Genomic DNA, 19,974 nt, shown 5'->3' on the forward strand with positions numbered 1-19,974 from the left:
ATATGAGCCAGTATTATGTTGCTGTTCTTCTACCTCTACACATTTCCTCTTCTCACGTGTGACTTCTTCCTGATTGAGTAATGGCCGGTCTTCATCAGTGTGCGACCATTTATTGATTGATGAGGAATGGCTCTCTCCTTTGCTCAGCTTTTCGGCATGTAACTCACATATCTGCCTTTTTGTTGCAGTTTTTCTTCATGCCATCCAATGACCTTTGATCAGCCATAATTTATCATTACAGACCAGAATATGTTTGTTGGGAGAGCATTAAACTGAAGGTGAGGATGTCCCTATTTCAACCTTGGGTTTGGCACACAATGTGAATGATATGTTATAAATTGCTGTTGTAATACCTCCATACAGTCCTTTCCCCTGATTTCTGATTGACTGGCAATCTCTTTGTTGTCAACATCTATGGCAACATGTGCATTCAGATAATTTGGGAGCGAGTTATACTGATGATCTAAGACGGGGCAAATTGGCTTGATATTATGTAGATGTAAACCTTTTTTAAAATAAATTTGTCTTGAAAAGGGACAATTCGAGTTAAGTTTTTACTGTTATAGCCTTCATGTTCTCATAGTATGGCTCTTTTTGAATAACCACTGACAGTTAGTTTAAAAGACCATCACATCTTCTCAGTCACTGCCATATATAAATGACTTTAGTCTTGCTCAGAGGCACAAAGCCTGTCAAATCTCAATAGAGTGTAATGAAATGAAACTCTGATTCAACTGCTTTTTTTCTGTCTACCATGTGGGAATGATGTGTGTTTAAGCTGCAAGTGTTTGAGTGACTTGACACTTTTGTGCTTGAGGCACACACCCAATGAGTGTGAGTCTTTGTTCTTCTGAAAGGAACATGACAAGGAACAATTATTCTTCTGAAATTCTCTCCATCCTGCATGCCGGAAATTTAGCACGTAGCTCGGGCGAGGCAAAAAGGTTTTGCATTGGCAGACGTCTTTTGAATCCAGGATTAATTATTGAACTTCTTCCATGCAATGTGCTCTTAATTTCGGATGCTCAATCATTTAGCTTTTTTTGTGGATGGACTTGGATTATCTTGCTGAATATATCCTGTCATATACGTCTGCGTGTAAATGTGTGTGCGGGCATGCTATAATTCTTGAAGAACACTAGGGTAGAAGCACTTATTTTAAATGTGTGGCAGTGCCCGAGATTATAACTAGCTCTATATTTCCCCTGGTTGTAGCAGTCAATGTGAAAATTGGTTTAAATTACTGGAGGCACACCTACGCATGCGTCAAAAATAAATGCACTAAAATAAAATGAGACTCACAACCAAAATGGTGGCTGTCTGGCTAATAACAGAGGAAAAAACTAACATCAACAGAATTGGGATATCACGTGCTACAGTGTGTCTGTGGTTCATAAGTTCAACCATGGTATTTCTTTTCCTCAAGGTCCATAAGACTTGTAAGTTCTGGAGAGATGGCAGGTGGTACCCAATTGGCCTTGTCAGCAAGGGAAATTATAAGTCGCAGCCTTGTCCTTGGCAGTGACAGTAAAGTACCAGATGGTGATGTTCTGTAAAATGAACTAATGCATAGAGTGTTACTGTATGCACAACATTTTGGGGCATCCGATGATGATTCCTAAACCAGGGGCCCGCCTTCAGAGAAAATTTCAAATAATAAATGGTTACAAAATAGGATTGGGCACATTTAGAAATCCACAGCCATTGCCAGTTTCAATAGTTTGTTAAGTTTGTCCAAAATGTTTTCCCACCTTTTGTTTCATAAGATACTGAGCTGAAAGCGGTGGGCCAACCCAACCTATACGAGAAGCAACTTGCATGACAAAAGACATTTATTGCAGTTCTCAGATCCAATTTTGGCCTTATTTTTCAGTCCAGATGTTGGACTTTTGATTGATTTTGTAACCAAACTGCAGGGTTCCAAAAGTGGGTTCATTATTACTTCAACAAACCAAGTTATAGCACCAAAGATCCAATAAATGAAGATGATAATAACTATGTATGTATGTATGTATGTCTGTATGTATGTATGTATGTATGTATGTATGTATGTATGTATGTATGTATATATGTATGTATGTATGTATGTATGTATATATGTATGTATATATGTATGTATATATGCATGTATATATGTATGTATGTATATATGTATGTATATATGTATGTATATATGTATGTATATATGTATGTATATATGTATGTATATATGTATGTATATATGTATGTATATATGTATGTATATATGTATGTATATATGTATGTATATATGTATATATATATGTATATATATATGTATATATATATGTATATATATATGTATATATATATGTATATATATATGTATATATATATGTATATATATGTATATATATATGTATATATATATCTATATATATATATATATATATATATATATATATATATATATATATATATACATATATATATATATATATATATATATATATATATATAACTTAATTTGGGGGAATTTCCCTTGCAGTTTCATACGGGAAAATAAGACTAATCTCCAAAGTGTTCTTGCTTATTCATTGAAATATCCTACAAAAACACGCCTCTGGTTATATAAAATAAATTTGGTCATACTCTGTTCTTCATTTCATGTGAGCTACATGTCATTTTCCAGGCCAGGTTATGGTGATAAAAGCCATTCTAGGCCAGTTGTAATCAGCCAAAAAGAGAAGATTGTTGCAGTGGCAGTGATGGATCTCTTTGTTTTGACCATCTAGGATTTTAAACTGCTAGGACAAAGTGTATTTTGATTGATTTGAGGGTCTGATGCCTTCATCATTGTTGTTATATTGTGAGTGTGTAGTAGATGCGTACAAAGCGAAAAATACTTTTTCTCCTCCGACGTCTCTTATTTGTGGAGCAAGCTTCTTTTACAATTGAATAACTAACACCCGTGTTACTTGCATTTTATGAGCTGAGCGTGACTAAAGATGTGGCAACATTTGCTTATAATAACATGACACCTCAGTGTTACTATAGAAAAACACTGCTATCCATTTTACATTTTAGTAAACAAGAATAAGCAATAATTAATAAGACGACAGAATACTCTTGGAAAAATAATTGGTCAGAGAATACAGATGCCTCCCACTTTTCACAAATAAATGGTTTAAAAATCATATTTTGTAATTTTCATTCTATCTTCCATGCTTGATGTGTCCCTCTGATGAAAATTGCAAACCACTCTTATCTTTTTTCCCCTTTTTCACTGTATAAGTTGCTTAATACTTTTTGTATACTGTGGGTATAGTATATTCCAGTGGCGGGTGGTGCATTTTCTGGTAGCGCCTTCAACGTATCAATCCAACCCTCAAAAACTATTTTATGGCTATAAAACCTCTACTGCAGCTAGAGCTCTGACACATAAAAATAATCAATAAATCAATGCACAAAAATGGGGTAAAATCCACTTCCTAGCAGTATTTCATGATTAAATACAAATACTGGAGCTTTTCACACTTTAAAACCAGGCCAGGGGGCGATTTTCCCGGGAAAAGACAGCGATAAACGTCAATGGCGTACGGGCAAACATTGCCCGAAAATGGGGTAAAATCCAGCCGAAAACAGCATTTATTGATTAAATACAAATACTGGAGCTTTTTAGACATATGAACCGGGCCCGTAGTATCATTTCCCCGGTAAAAAGACAGCGATGAACGTCGATACATCCATACGTGAAATGACAAATAATGCACTAAAATTAGGTCAAATCCACTTCCTAGCAGCATTTATTGACTGAATACAAATACTGGAGCTTTTGAGACATTACAACCGGGCCAGGGGGGTGATTTCCTTGGGAAAAGACAGCGATGGACGTCAATGGCAAAAATTAAACTGGGATAAAATCCACATCCTAGCAGCATTTAGTGATTAAATACAAACACTGGAGCTTAAATACAAACACTGGAGCTTTTCAGATATGTTATTTAGGAATATAGCCATATTTTACTCACCAAAAATCCTTTTTAACTGTACACAATATCCATCCTCCTTTCTTCCTTCTTTCCTATCGCCATCGAAGCTAATGATGAAAGTCGAGCCTGTCCTGTCATATTTCTGGCATAGTCAGTTTTGAAATTGGCTTTAAATCAAAACAACAATATACTATTTGCTTGTGGAGCTAAGTTAGCACACTGAAAGTGCCGCACACCATTTTCCCGGCTGTAACAGGCTTGCTAGCTTCGGAGTTGACCGCCCTTTCTTAATGATGTCCATTTTTTTCTGGAAAAGTCCGTCTGGAAAATAGCTTTGTGAGAGAAATCTGCAACAGAATCCATTTGTTTTTGCCAGTGTCGGCCATGTGGGTGGAGTTTGCAATCTCTGGCTGCTTTGGCCCGCCTACTAGCCAATCATAGTTGCTGAAAGCAATGACATGTCCCAGCCAGCAAAATGCCAACGCCTATGAAAAATCATTGTGGGGTTGCCAATTCGAAATCTGATTGGTTAAAACCAACAGTCTTGTTTAATGCAGCAGACCCCTCAGAACTGATTTTGAAGGCTTTGAGGCAGATCTGATCTGGCAACAAATAATGGCTAAATGTGATTGGTTAAATGCTTCAATATGAAAACACATCTGGAAGCAGTGAAACCATGGGGGAAAGCAATGAAAGGAAGCTAACAGACCATTTGGAATAATAAGTATTGATGGACAAAATATAATATGATTCAGATATTTCTTAGGCCAGCAGAGAAGGCCTTGAAGGCCCTGATGGCCCGCCACTGGTATATTCATTCATTTTTCTTCAAAGCTGCCTAAACTAAATTTATTTAATCCTATTCAGACCTATCTAATATAAAATTAATCTTTTGAAATACATGACCCTGATGACTGAATAAGGCAAAACAAACCACTTCTTAACAAAATATATCTAATCAAATTTCAACATCCATCCATTCATTCACGGTTCCATCTTTTTTTTGTAGAGACAAATCACTCTTGTGTTAGCCAGAGACAAACCAATATTTTTAATTAAACTATCAAAAACATGTTTTCTGAGCGAAGTGTCTGTAAATAATACCCATGAATAGAGATCATTTGAATTCTACATAGATGGACCCGTAGTGTTGACCCTGAGACCAACTGTATTGTCTCGTCACATCAGAAATGTGGTTCACATTTAATTCCACTACAGGACATATCCTGATGTACATGAACATGGCAAATGTAGCAATGCCACATTATCTAATTAGAAAAACTACTTTAAGGACATTGACATGAAGGCTTATTTCTATAGCCGTGACTGTATATTTTACGCATGCATGACAACTGTCGGACCTCTCAACATGACCTACGCATTGGGCCACACAGCATCTCGATAGGCAGCCAGTGTTCCTTGCTAGGTGTCAAATGCTGCACACACTATCTGTTAACCTAAGCACTAAACACTAAAAATTCCCAAAGTTCAGCAAATTCTTGGTGTGATATTTCTGCAGCAATATGTTTGAGAGGTTTATGAGTGCATTCAAAGGTGAAAACTCATGACTAGAGACAGTTTTGTTCCTATAAAAAGATGTTCTATGATATTAGCATACCACATTTTAAATGTCTGGCTTCATTAAGCAGCCCTCCTCAATGAGGTGTACGTACATTTCTGTGTGTGGCTGCTTAATGTCTAGTTCCATATTTTCTGTGAAACAAATTATCCAATGCATTTGGGCTACTGACACAACAAGATTATATTGCCTGGGTTACACTGCTCTTGGTAGGTTTTTGCTCAAGGATTTTGATGCATCTTCAATTAAGTTCTTTTTTTAGCTAAGATGAAAAAATGAGTTCCAGGAGTTGGTTTCCATCTGCTGGCACTTATTCAGGAAACAGATTTGTACTACTAAAGTGTTGTGTGCTCAAGATTTGAAAAATGCTTGTAAAAAGAACAACAACTGGTCCAAAATTCTGCTGCAATTCAAATTTCCTTAACAGAATGTTTTCAGATGTTCTGGTTTGCCCACTGAGACAAGTGGAGCGTTTTCGTGATCTGCAACCTGATGAGGTGACAGACTTATTCAGCGCCACGCAGAGAGTTGCTAACTTGGTAGAAAAGCACTTCAATGCCACCTCGCTGACCATTGCCATCCAGGTAAAAACAAAAAGAATGTTAACTTGATCGCATGTTTTTATTTTTTATTTTTTTAGTACTGCATTGTTGTTCAAGAAATGTTTGCAGGTAACTATCTGTTCATTTCAAGTGCAGTTTGCGTTTTATGCTATAATACGAAATGTGTCATATATCAACTTTTGTTACCTTTAAGATTATTTGTAAAACAACATTGTCTCACCTCGGCATACATTTTTTTAAACTCTGAATATTCAAAGGATTTAGGATGTGACAAAAAGTATGAAGGTAGTTTTATAGAACTGTACTTTCTATAATTGTTTTTACACCTTCATCCACTCTTCTGTCATTCAACAGAATATAATAGAAACAAATTGCAGAGCCATCTCTGACACCTACAACAACTGACAAATAGATAGGCTCTCACCTCTGATTGAAAGTCCTTTTTTGCATAACAGGTGATATATATGCTAATATGAAAATCGCACCTTGCCTACACCATGGCCCTCTCCGACAAAATTGTTTCTCGGTTTGGCAAGAGAACTAAAATGGGGCGGCGGGGATCAAAGAGCAACTTTTACCTTGATGTCCCTTACTTTAATTTGAAAATTGATCACTAAGATCAAGATTATTAAATAATATCGTGACAGCTCCCCTTTTTCAGTCGCCTCTTAAAACGCTATTCTCTGCAGCATGTGAGAATTGTTCTCATCGCTGTGCCATTCTTGTGAAAACTATCATCTAACTAACTAATCAAGAGGTTGATGAATAGAAAATGGTTTCAGGCAGAGGTAGACTTTTTTTTCTCCTTTTTTCATAGCATAGACAAAACAATGGAACTCATCTTATGTATTTTTTAGTCACTCACATTGTGTGTGATGTTTATTAACGACAAATTCATAGCTTCTAGCACAATGTAATCATTGTTAATTGTACATGCTTTCCTGATATTTGAAACATGTGCTGTCTAGTTCAAGATCATAAATGGGGACAATAATGAGCTTGCGTGGCCTATGATCCTCGGCGCTCAATAGCCTGGGGTCTTACGCATGACTGGGAGAAATGCACCGTTAGATAACAAAATATATTTATTTATTTATTGTATGCCTGTAATTAGAGATGTGCTGTAACTCATCAGAATATAAAATCCATCTACATTATTCATTCAAATACTTTGGAAATACTGTTTCTTTTCTAATGACCTTTTTCTTTTTCCTCTAGGATGGCCCTGAAGCGGGACAAACTGTGAAGGTGAGAACTAAATAATTTACTACTTTTGAATATGCCATGAGGGCTCCGCAATAGTTAAACACCATTAAATAACCATTGTATTTCCAGCGTCGGAATCTTGGCATTGATGAATTATTTACAGATGCATGCCAAAATTGTAAAATCAGTGGCATGAGGTCACATCAATTTAAGTATCAGACTATGAATCGTTTGGAATTTACTTTGAACACATATTTGTGGAATAAGTAGTATTCTTTGAATAAAATTCTTTTATGCTTTTAGTCATGTGGATTTTTCGTGGTAAAGTTGTACTTAATGTAAACTTATTATTGGTAGTTATAAAATGTGTACCCTCAGTCATAATCCAAATGAGAGACATAGTGAGTATACTATACAGACGCTCCCCTACTTACGAACATTCGAGTTACGAACAACGGTACATATGAACATGTCTGCAAATTGCGTTTATGTCGAAAAATGTTCGTACGTTTGATTTTGTATTGCGCGCCTTTTTCCGAGTAGTACTTCTTTCCGCCGCTAATACCGACGCCTGACGCTGTGAGAGCTCAGCTCACCCAGCATCTGCCCACTTCGTTGCAGTGCGGAAGTGCGTGAACGTATCTCCAGTGCGCAAAGAACCTTTTTCATTTTTATCATGAAATATCTCGTGCATCCATTATTCAATATGGTTGGTGAAAAGCGGAAGGCTTCTATTGAGGGAGGTGCAAGGAAGAGGCAAGCCATTTCATTTGAAATAAGTGGCAATAATAACGAAGCTTGATGTGCGTTGCACGGGAATACAACTTGAATCGTTCGACCGTCAGTACCATTTATAAACAAAGATCGAGCGGCAGGACCCAAATATTGAACGTTGCACAAAGTTTGCAAATCAATTGAATGATGCCATACAGTGCTACCGCATCATTTATGATGAAAAAAAGAAAACTGCAATCGTCATTAGATAGCTTCTTTCGGCCAGTTTCTAGTAAATCTCTCTCTCTAATGTATGTATACAGTACTGTATGTATTCTCTCCATTTTATCAAATGTTTTTTTTTCAGTACAAACAATGCGTGTTACTTATACAAGCCTTAAACATACAAATGCACTTATATAAACTTTCAATATACTTATATAGGCCTTAAACATAAATTATAATACAAAATATAGCACTGAGCAACTTACGAACAAATTCAACTTATGAACAATCGCTCGGAACCTAACTCGTTCGTAAGTAGGGGAGCGTCTGTACTTGTATAAACACACTGCCTGGGGTCTCCAGAACCAAGACAGATATACTTAGCATGAAAGGTTGATTTAGATTTCTATTCCAGTTGATGGAAATGCAGAGCGCCAGGAAGTCATTAGGTTTTACTCAACAGTCCTAGTGCCTTTTTATGTGTTATTGTATACAGTACTGTGATAAGTAGATGAGGTGAGATGTGTAAAGGCGAGCATAAAATAACCATTGTAATCATTGGAACTGTGCAGTAAAAGTATGACCAGCAGGAACACCATAAGCAAATAAAGGTTATGATCAAAAATCAAATAAAACATTGACAATAAATATGTTGATGCATATTCCAAGAAATGTGTGTACTAATATACAAATACTAAACAAAAGAAAAGACCAATGAATTATATTGCCAGAATAAAAATACACTTTGTCGGAACACACATTCCTGTAATAAATCAAAGACACCTACCTACTTTTATACCGCGTAATGCCTTAAATGTTTTTTTTCAGATATGAATTGATAGAAATCCCATTTGGAACTATGCATATGTAGGACATGTCAAATAAAATTTCCATTTAACAGCACTGAGTTTGTACTAACACGCCCTGAAGTGCATCAGAATTGTTATTTTACATTTTATTGTAAACAATTAACTGTGGTGAAAGGAAATACCTTTTTATTTTTTAAGTGGCGAACAAATGATATGCAATGTCCTGCATTTTCTTCCCCTCGGTCATAATGTTATAACATTAAAAAAATTTAAAAAGAAAGTAAAAGTGCCGAGTGCTTATCTGCATTAGTCAACTAATGTATTTAACAACAATCGTTTGATATTACTACATTTAAGTAATTTCGTCAAGGATTTAAATTTTTAAAAAAAAGTTAATTACCTTACAAAGGACCTAAATATTTTGTAAATTAAAACAATTTCTTGAGGACATTACAGTACCGTCGTTTCACCGATGCAAATCAAAGGTAATCATACAGGCTGCCAAGTTTGTGACAGCAAGGGAATTGTTACCGGAAACAGCTCGATTGGAGCGGTGTGATGAAAGACAGTCAATTACGTTTCTAAAAGTGGAAGATTAAGGAGCCTCTATGGTGTTCACACTGCATGCACAGTAGAATGTAAGGCTACTCTCTGCTGATTTGTGGCAAAGCATGGGCACTGTTTTGCTTGTCTAACATTCTGTGACTTAATGACGAGTCTCTTTGGGACCATTCTGTCAAAAAAGTCTGTCAAATGATTGATTCCTTGGTGTTAAAAATGCTCACTTTTATACACAGCACAGCACCTAAACAACTGGCTTTTCTTTTTGTCTGCGTTCAGCATGTCCATGTCCATGTGCTTCCAAGAAAGGCAGGCGACTTTCAACAGAATGATAGTGTCTACGATGAGGTAAGACAGTTTCTGTTTCTTTAAGATTTGTATTACGTTATTTGGGATGTTCAAACTGTTCCACAATGGGCCGAAGTAGGTGCAGGTTTAACCTAAGGGGTTTCTTGATGAAACAAGCAATACCTGACTGCAGTCAACTCATTACGCCTGAGTAATAACACCAGATTGATGAAAATGTACCCGCTTCATCGGTTGGAGTGAAAATCTTCACACACTGCAGCTTTTGAGGAGTTTGGACACCCATGATCTAGACTCCCAATGTACTGTAATTTTAGTGTTCAGTTAATTTTTACAAACAGGCTTATGACATTGTTTCATCCCAATCAAAGATCTACTCTTGTAATTTCTTACAACAGACATCATGCTTCTGATACATAATGCAAATCCAATTCACTACTCATGAAGTAATACACCTGTGGTTCCTAATAACTTTAATTAAACATCTGAGTTAGAACAAATATGATAGGCACTATATATACAGCCCTGAGGAACAAGACTCTCCAAACCAGTGAACCACAACATTTCAATAAGAAAATAATGAACACGCCTTTCAGGGTGTTTTAAATTTCGGTGTGACATTTTGAATTTGTAACAAGAGTCTGTAGCAAATGAATATCAATGACGTGCAAGTTTGATATGAATATTTTAATAACCGTGGCTTAGAAAAAATAATTTTACCCTACTCGTTCATCATGCCTGAGGGGAGATATTAAATGTGTCTTTCTTGGGAAGCAAATGGGTTTGTTTTTAATTTGCATGTGATCATAAGGGTTATTGGGAGAATAGCGGCACCCCGTTTACCATTTATACTTTCATATTACAACGACTAAACGAGAAGATTTTTGTTGTATATAAGTAATTGTTTCTGGTTTGAAACTGGCATATCACCATTTTTCTTTGTTGAGCTTATGAAACTGCAAAATAGGTTAGTTGACTAAATATATAAATATTCACTTCTCATGACTTTCACACATCTTTTGTTTAAGTGCTACAACATGCAATGTTTATTTATTTTATTTTTCTTTGCTTGTTTTAGTTGATATTTGTGGGCATCCCTTGAGGGATCCTTTTTAGGGAAATAGTTCTTCGCTGTGTGCTGTTGCGGTCTGCAGTCTCAAGTCTTTCAAAATAATTGTAAATCACCAACGGTGGTGAAAAGAGAAATGGCTGGGGATTTTTTTTGTATATTCTTATTTTGTGCACAGATAAATAGATATGGTGATATGTTAGAATGTAACATAAGAGAGTCATTTAGCAAGATAGCTAGGTTATGCATCAGACAAGATTTCACTTCTACTAAAATACATTGTTTTTGTTAATGGATAAACACATTATGAGAATTGTTTCTACAAAGAACATCTTGTTTTAATGACTTCAAAATCATACAACCTTAACTGGTTCTCTGATTTACCCCTGCTATATTTCTCATTTCCCCCAGTCCAGTTCCTCACGAGAGTTTTCACATTTCCATCCCTCCATTTCTAGCACTGTGAACTTAAAAAGCATCCATGTATGTCATTGTCCAAGAGGGACTGTCACAGTTGTGCAGGAGCATGGATGAGGACATGGTACAACCCTGCAGTTAGGCTGTTTTAATTTCTTCAGGGAATCCGCAAGAGCCAAGCTCAATCAGGGGGATATTTTAAACACGTCTTTTCCCCCATTTCATAACATGTCTGTGTTGTGCAAATGACTTTGGTCTTGTACAAAAGGGAGTTGGGAGAAAGGCTTTGGGAAGTTCTTCCGTTTTTGGTCCCAAATGGGACTTTGGGTAGAATAGTAAACAGTCAGATAGCAAGAGGATAGCCTGCAATCGTTATAGAAGACAATGCCAAACTCCCTAGCTGATTAATGCCTTCTCTACATTCGGAAATAGCAATACTCCCGTGGTGCAATTAGGAAAATTCAATGGAAAGTGTCTATGCTATACAATAAGCACTCACACATAAATAGTGGATGTAAGGCAAAGTTATGCAAAAAGGGGTAACGAAGGTCAACGTGAGTTTCAATTCCAAATAAGACTGCAAGTGTTAAAAAAAAGTTATCCAAAGCATCCGTATATCCATAGTTGTCAGTCTTGCAGTGGAGGGGTGCAAATAAGTCTATCACATTTTTAAGATTGATTTACTGTCTTAATTGTGAACTACTTACTCTACGGCAAGGATGTCAGACTCGGGTTGGTTCGCGGGCCGCTTTAACGTCAACTTGATTTCACGTGGGCCGGACCATTTTAGATATAATATTTAGATATATTTTTTTATAAATGGAATTAAAAGGTCTGGATTAAAAGCCCTGAATATTCAGTTTTTTATAGATCTAAAACAATGTTTATTTTAGCTTTATATATATATATATATATATATATATATATATATATATATATATATATATATATATATATATATATATATATATATTTAGATTTTACAGAATGATTTTTGAACTAAAAACAGAAAAAATGATTTAAAAAATACAATTATTGATTTAAAAGGGGTAAAATCAGGAGCTTTAATATACATCTATACTCTTCATTTTAATTTGATCCTAAAACAGAAAGTCGGCACTCATGGTTTACTTTCCCGGGCCACACGAAATGATGTGGCGGGCCAGATTTGGCCCCCGGGCCGCCGCTTTGACACAAGTGCGCTACGGTATCAAAGTGCCCATGGCTTTCCTTTTGATAATAATCAGATCTGAAGTGAAGAAACAAATAAAGAAACATTAAGTAATTTACTTGAAAGATTCTTGCTTTTTAAACTTCGATACACTCATTAAGTTTTGATTTCATGGTTTCTGCTTCAGGAACCAATTATCACCTATACTTAAGTAATCTGGTAATTTAAATCGCAGTCAGTTCAAGATTATGTCCCTCGATTGGTGACAAAGTCATTTAATAAGGTCTCACAGTCTGACACAGCACACTATATTCAGCAAGATTACAAAAATTGTCAGACTAAAATATCCGATTGTTTTGAATATTTTTTTTAAAGTCATTCAGAGAGCAAGCTCCCCCATCGATACCACTTTGGAACATTGAATCCTATATATTGGTCTTTAGTTTTTAATGGAATTCTGATTCAGTGGAATACCAATGATATATACTGTAATCAAGATTAGCCCAAGTAAGGCAGAAGCAAAGTAATAATTACACTAAACCATTTCATTTCAAAGATATTCACATTACACCTCTAAGGTATAATTCAGTGTTTCACTTTTTCCACATTTATGTTGTGGCCTGGCAGTACAATAATTGACTGGTTAACAAATTGCCTCACAGTTTTGAGATCAAGGGTTCAACCGCAGCCTCTGACCTTCCTGTGTGGATGTTTTCACCACCTTGTAGAGTTGAAACCGAATACGTACAAATGTCATCATCTGATGTTACTAAATATCTCCCCACTTTGTGGTAATCATGTGACATGTCCATAGGTAGACTTTGAATGAAATCATTCAATTATGTGTTGTTTGTTTTGAAGGACAAGGGTGAGTTGGGTCTTGGGATTGGCCCAATGGTGTTCCATACAGGACTACTCAAAATAGGGATTTTCTAATAAATCCCTCCAGCATGTTTGTTAGAAGTGTATTGATTGTTGGCCGCAGTATTGTGAAGGCCTTTTATCTGCTTCAGTTGTATATGGTAGTGAGTTCAAGTCGACCCCTGGGTCGCCATGTGGGGTCACTGTTTAATGAAAGTGTATCCTGTTTGATGTATGATTGTGGCCTTGGCACTAGCCAACACCAAGGCAGCACAGGAGAAAATGGGGTTGTGAGAGGTTAATCATCTGCAATTTCTTCCTCTTTCTGCTACCTGATATTGCTTTTCCAACTGTGAGTGATTAGTGAGGAGAAGGGCTCAGCTTCTCCTAACAGCATATGTGTTGAATTTGGTGATTTTGATCCCAAACCACTGCATCATATGTAAGTACTTGCCAAATTTTGGAAGATTTTTAAAAAATTATGATTACTGCAGATTAAAAAATGTCAGCATGTACACATATTTTGCAAAATGGCAAAGAATAATTACACAAATGTACTGTACAATATTTCAGGATGCTACACACACGATTAGTCTGAAAGCATTCTTTTTTTTTAATTATTTTTTAATGTTTTTATAAAGCATCTCTACTAGAACCCTAAAATATTCTAAGAATACAGTAATACCTTGAAACACGAGCTTAAAGCGTTTCAGGACCGAGCTCGTATGTCGATTTACTAATATCTCAAATCAACTTTTACCATAGAAATGAACTAAATGTAGATTAATTTGTTCCCACCCTCTGAAAAAACACCAAAAATAGGATATTACAATGGAAAAGCATATTTTTATTGGTTCTAATTCACCATCTACTAACAGAGTAACAATTAACTATCTAGTGGTAATGATGTTCAATACTAAAACGAGACATTATTCAGTACAACGTGGAGTGCACGGAGGGGAGAGAGAGAGGAGAGAGACAGAAAATAAGAGAGGAGAGAGTCCTTTTGCACGGCAACGCGCTCGTAACATAACATAAACGAACTTAGATTATGATACAGACACGCTTAAAAATACATTTTAATCTCTCTTTACACTAAATTTAATTCCAATTTTGTTTTAATTTTTTTTTACTTTTCTTCTGGCTTGGCTCTTTTTAAAAAAAGGAAACTATCTAGGGTTGTTTGCTTTTGTCTCCCCTTCAAAATATTACGAAAATGACACACACAAATATCTTCAAAATATGATAACACATGACCACGCATGGCAAATATTTCCTCGCATCTCAAATATCTCGTATGTTGGGGCACTTGTATGTCAAGGTATTACTGTATTACTTTCAGATGTGTTTCTGTGGTGTGAATATACTTCACCAATCCCTGCTCAGGTTCTTGGTTCCTTCCTGTATTCTTGCAATGTGAAAGGGACTATGAGTCATTGGATATATGAGAACATGAACTAGTATATAACATGACGTTAGATTTAGTAACTTGAATAAGCTCGCAATCATTAAACTTTAATTGACAGTAATTTCTTGTAAAGCATTCAGCGTCTTCTCCTGTGTGGCTGGATATATGGTACAAGGTACAAGTGGCACAATTCATGTGTCTTACAAATGTCACAAGTCTGATATGCGTTACTGCAGTACTGAGAGTGAAATAACAAATTAAACTAGATACCCTCATAGCAGACCTCTTCCGAAAGTGGGGAAAAATCCAATCCATATCGTATGATTTCGACCGCAGCGTGAACAGACCTATCAGATAACACATCAGTATGAGTCTAGTATAATTGAAATAAGTGATATGAAGCAGACACGGCCAGAGTTGCGCAAATAACCATAAAATAGCTTTGTGGATCAGCTCCTCTCCAACATATGCACCTACACGATCTACATTTGCAATCTAAATACATAAATGGTTCCAAGAATTTCAATGTATTTTTTCCACTATAAAATCTATTCTTTACAGTTTCCTGAGACTGGCAGGCTGAACTTCCACCAGCAAAGCATATCAGTGGTAATCCACACACATTAATAAATGAACTAATCAGCACCTATGCCAGCATAATAAATGTGGATTCTGAACTGGTCCAGGTTTGGTAGAGTTGCATGCTGCTATATAATGTTTTAGTATTGTATTGATGGTTTCTAGAATTGTGTAGTACTCTACACTGCATGAGTGTCAAGAGTTGTATTTTTTCGGGTTATCACATCACATTACTATGACACATTTTTTATTTTGAGTTGATGCCCTGTGATTTTTTTTGGTCTACATATTACGTGGGAGGTGTACAATTCTACGAGTGATTAAAACCCCAATCTTTGACATACGTAGCATATGATTTCTGAAAGGTGAGAACGGCTTAACAAATAAAGTGTGAAAAATGACTGCTGAGGGATTTACCTGAGCAGAAGGAGGATGATAATGGAAATGAGAATAAATTAGTCCGAAACACTTTTGAAAATGAGTTTTCGTCACCTGAAATACAAAGTATCCCCTGGGTGGTACTTTGCATGCTGCCCCAGCCTTCAATTTTTTTTATAGCATTTACATCATGACGACATGGTGGGAGTCGATGGCCTATTCTCAAATCACAATTAATAAGCCCTTCACTGGTGTAAATTAATATTTGAGGCAGTCCACAGTCAATATTTTAAGTCTTACTCTCACACTAAATGATAGAATCTTGTCAAAAAATATTCAGAAATAACACACGCAGTCATACCTCTACTTATGGTATGAAATTTTCTGGTTACTAATGATTTTTTATATGCAAATGAGTGACTCGAGATGCGAAAAAGATCTAAGTTATGAAATCCTCCAAAAAGTAAATGCATTTCCTTATCCGTTATTTTATTTTGAATATATTCTCGCAGATGCATTGATTCTCACTTTAGAACATCACTACCCTCCACTGGGCTCTCATTTCATCGCTCACGTTCTATCTCATATAATGACAATAAAAGCATTCAATTCAATTCAATTCAATTGGCTGTCTCACAAAAAACACTATCCATGCTTCAAGATCCTCTCTTACATACCTGTCCACCTCGACTAAATGCTCCCCTTATTGATTGCAATTTCCCTTATTAAGCGATTAAAAACCCTACAAATTTAACGCGGCACATATTTTCACACACACGGCACAGATAAAAGTGAAAAATGTAATACAAGGTGGACGGTTTTCGGCCCTGGTAGAAGGGATCTTGCCGCCATCTGGCGGACAAACTCTGGAATTACGTCTCCCATAATAATGGCTGTGGAGGGAACCATTTCGGCGGTGCAGGGCACATTTTCATATGCTTTATTTATTTTAAGACATTAATAAATAATTTCCCTATAATTTTCCGGTCATTTTTGTGTTTCCTCACATCTTACATATAAAATTGGAACACTTTGACCAATTTTAAAGTGTTTAGTTGGTAGTTGTGTGAGGACCGTGGAACGAATTAGAGAATTTACTTATAAAGTACACCTCTACTTACGAAATTTTCAAGTTACGAAAAAAGTCCTGGAACCAATTAATTTCGACTGTATGTAACTATTGAAATTTTACAAAAAAAAGGAAAAATTGTGCAGCATTAAAAATGTATCTTAAAAACCTATGACGGATCCAGCAGAGGGCGTATGACTCAATGTAAAATGAGTGGACTGGTCTTAACCGTCCGACAAGTTGGAATACAGAATTGGAAGTGGGTCAGAAGAGGAAGTATGATATAAATAGTTAATAATCTAATTTGTAAGCAAATATTCCAACACTGTAATATCATTTTGCATTCACAGCTCCAAAAACATGATAGGCAAGATGAAGATGTGCCCTCAACGTGGAGATCAGAGGAAGAGATGGCAGCTGAAGCGTCCATTTTGAGGAATCATATTGAGAACTCATGAGAGGGTAAAAATAGAAATATTTATCCTTTTCATTTTGATTCTATTACTTGCTTTTTTTGTTTGACAGCAATCAGATGGTGCAATGGTCAGCAGGAATTGGGATAAAAAACACATTATGTTCACCTTTATTTTCAATATTATCTGTAGCCTTGTTTTGGTACATAATGTATTTGTATTTCTTTAAAGGTATATGTTTCACATAAGCTGAATGAACTATATCATTTATGTAACGTTGTTGCCAGTTGCCTGCCACATGTGTATCAATTTACGTTTAATGGTGAAATTACTTCATTTTCTTTATTTGACTGGTGCAAGATTCCACAGAAAAGCGCATGCGTGATGCACAAAATGCCAACAATAATAAGCCAATCAATCTTTCCAAACAACGTGTCTGGTCACCTTTAGTAAATCTTATCTTGGTAACTCGAACTACTCTTTGAAAAGTGCAAATCCAACCATATATGGTAAATGTAAAGTATGTCACAAATATATATGAGCCAAGCATATCAGTAATTTGTGTAGCATGAAGCACAGGTGATTTTTTTTATGAATCATTAAATTCTTGACACGTGGAATGATCTAACTTACTATCTTTGTTATTTGCATAAGTCTTTGCAATGTCCTGGCAAAATTTTGCATTACATTGTACCTGATTGATGACTGGAATGCCGCATAGTCCCCACTCAGCCTATATACAGAATCTGCGTTAATGAAGCACATTATTCAGATCCATGCATTGTAATGATGCCATTGTGAGCAGCCCCTGGATTTAAACTTGATGAGTTGACACTATCTTTATGCTCAAGGTGGTGTGGGAACTGACTTATATTTTCCTTTGCAAAATTGATTTGACAGTTTCAGCATGCATGTTTTTCTGGACATTATTAAAGCTATAAGAATTTAAAACACATTATTTTAATCCCCAAGCAGATAGATTAAATCCTAAATTTTCCAAGAAGTGCTGAGCTAGACTAAACCACAGAACAAGAGAAGAACTTCAACTAAAACCATAAGTTTGGCTGAATTTTGCATTTGCTTCATTGGATCCTCTGAAGTAATTTAATAAATGTTCTTGCTTTCTGTGGCTTACTTCAAAATTGAAATATAAATTTTGTATTTATTTAGAATCTTTGAATTTGGGGATTTTAATATGTTTCTATGTACATAATGGAAATTCCCCATTGTAAGAGCAAGTTTTGGACTGATATCCACCATCACCAGGCATTTAAAAAAATCATTCAATGTTCCAGTTCATTTTTTTGTATATATTTTTATGTTTGAATGGCATGAGTCAAACTGTGATTTCATATAGAGCCAGCAGAGGGACCTGTCTACTAATGAATGTCAGCAATGTAAATATGGCAGAGATGAGGAACAGAGTTGTAGACATGCAACTATGTCACACATACAGTAATCCCTCGATTATCGCGGTTAATGTTGGGTCTTTTTTTTCTACTTCAGTGCTGAGTCCGAGTAGCAAGCGGAGGACAGGGGAGTGGCTTCTGCTTGCGAGTTTCAGGGTGGATTTTCACATTTTTATGAACTTTGAATATTTATTGATTTTTTTTACTTCAGTGCTGAGTTCTAGTACCAAGCGGAGGACAGGGAAGTGGCTTCCGCTTGTGAGTTTCAGTGTGGATTTTAACAGTTTTATGAACTCACAAAAAAAATGTAGTGAAATCACGAATGTTGAAGCCGTGATATTCAAGGGATTACTGTATACAGTGTGTGTGTGTGTGTGTGTGTGTGTGTGTGTGTCCATGTCCATGTGTATGTGTCTGGGGGAGTATTTTAATTGAGGTTCTCAGCCTGTTTCGTTTGAAGAGTGATCATCATCATTGTGCGCACAAATGCTGGCCCAATTCAGTAAAGCATGAAGGCTTCTTTGATGCGACTCCCAAATGTGTCCTCCTCAGTTTCTCTTTTGAAGGGAGAGAGAAGAAACTCAAGAGGAAACATGAGACTTGTGCGGCACGAGGGTGGCCGCGCTGGAGGAATGTAAAGGGGGATTTACCCATGGAAATGGTCGTAGTAGCGGGGAAGACTGTACTTTGCTGCGAATGTGAGACGATAGCATGCACTTGTCTATCTCAAGTCAAGTGAGGTGGAAATTTCTGATTCCTCAAATGGCTTAAATGCTTAGCACTATCTGACTTGCATCTTAACTGATAATTTAAGGTGACTGTGAATGAAAACCAGACCACCTTAAAGGCACAAAACTGTTTTTGCTACTTGTGAAGTATATACTTATTGAAATTTCAAGATGCCATTGACAAGATTGGCCCCTTTTACCACTGGGAACTCAATACTAAGTCTGTTTTCAGCTAAATTATATCAGTTCAGAGACTGTGCAACTGAAGCTTTAAAGATCGCTGGTTTTAACTTGGATTTCAATAGAGTTTAATATTTCACCTGACATTAACCGAACTGACCTATAGTGGATATGCTTGTGTGATGAAAGGCACTTAACTATATTATGCAGTTTGGGGGACATAAACCGTGCGTTTATACACACTATTAGTATAAAGATTAGCTCACATAGAGTTGTGTATACAAATATACATATGCATGCCTAGTCAAACACTTTAAATAGAAAGGCCAAACAGCCACTATCATTAAATACACAGTCTCCATCTCAGACTCTATTCTTT

The 19,974-nt window shown here is 36.2% G+C and overlaps 1 protein-coding gene across 5 annotated transcripts in view; it reads left to right on the plus strand.

The window, feature by feature from the left end:
• Nucleotides 1-19,974, plus strand: part of fhit (fragile histidine triad diadenosine triphosphatase) — a 50,727-nt gene that overhangs the window by 28,749 nt on the left and 2,004 nt on the right. For 3 of the 5 annotated variants that reach the window (XM_077602548.1, XM_077602549.1, XM_077602553.1), the window contains 4 exons: nucleotides 5,957-6,113; nucleotides 7,311-7,340; nucleotides 9,887-9,955; nucleotides 17,216-19,956. In XM_077602548.1, coding sequence (XP_077458674.1) covers nucleotides 5,957-6,113; nucleotides 7,311-7,340; nucleotides 9,887-9,955; nucleotides 17,216-17,323 — 364 coding nt within the window. In that variant the 3' untranslated portion in view covers nucleotides 17,324-19,956. Of the gene's footprint in view, nucleotides 1-5,956; nucleotides 6,114-7,310; nucleotides 7,341-9,886; nucleotides 9,956-17,215; nucleotides 19,957-19,974 lie in introns of those variants that run through there. The other 2 variants (XM_077602550.1, XM_077602552.1) reach the window with 2 other exon arrangements.

Source organism: Stigmatopora argus, chromosome 6, assembly GCF_051989625.1.
Source record: "Stigmatopora argus isolate UIUO_Sarg chromosome 6, RoL_Sarg_1.0, whole genome shotgun sequence".
In the NCBI taxonomy this organism is placed as follows: Eukaryota; Metazoa; Chordata; class Actinopteri; order Syngnathiformes; family Syngnathidae; genus Stigmatopora; species Stigmatopora argus.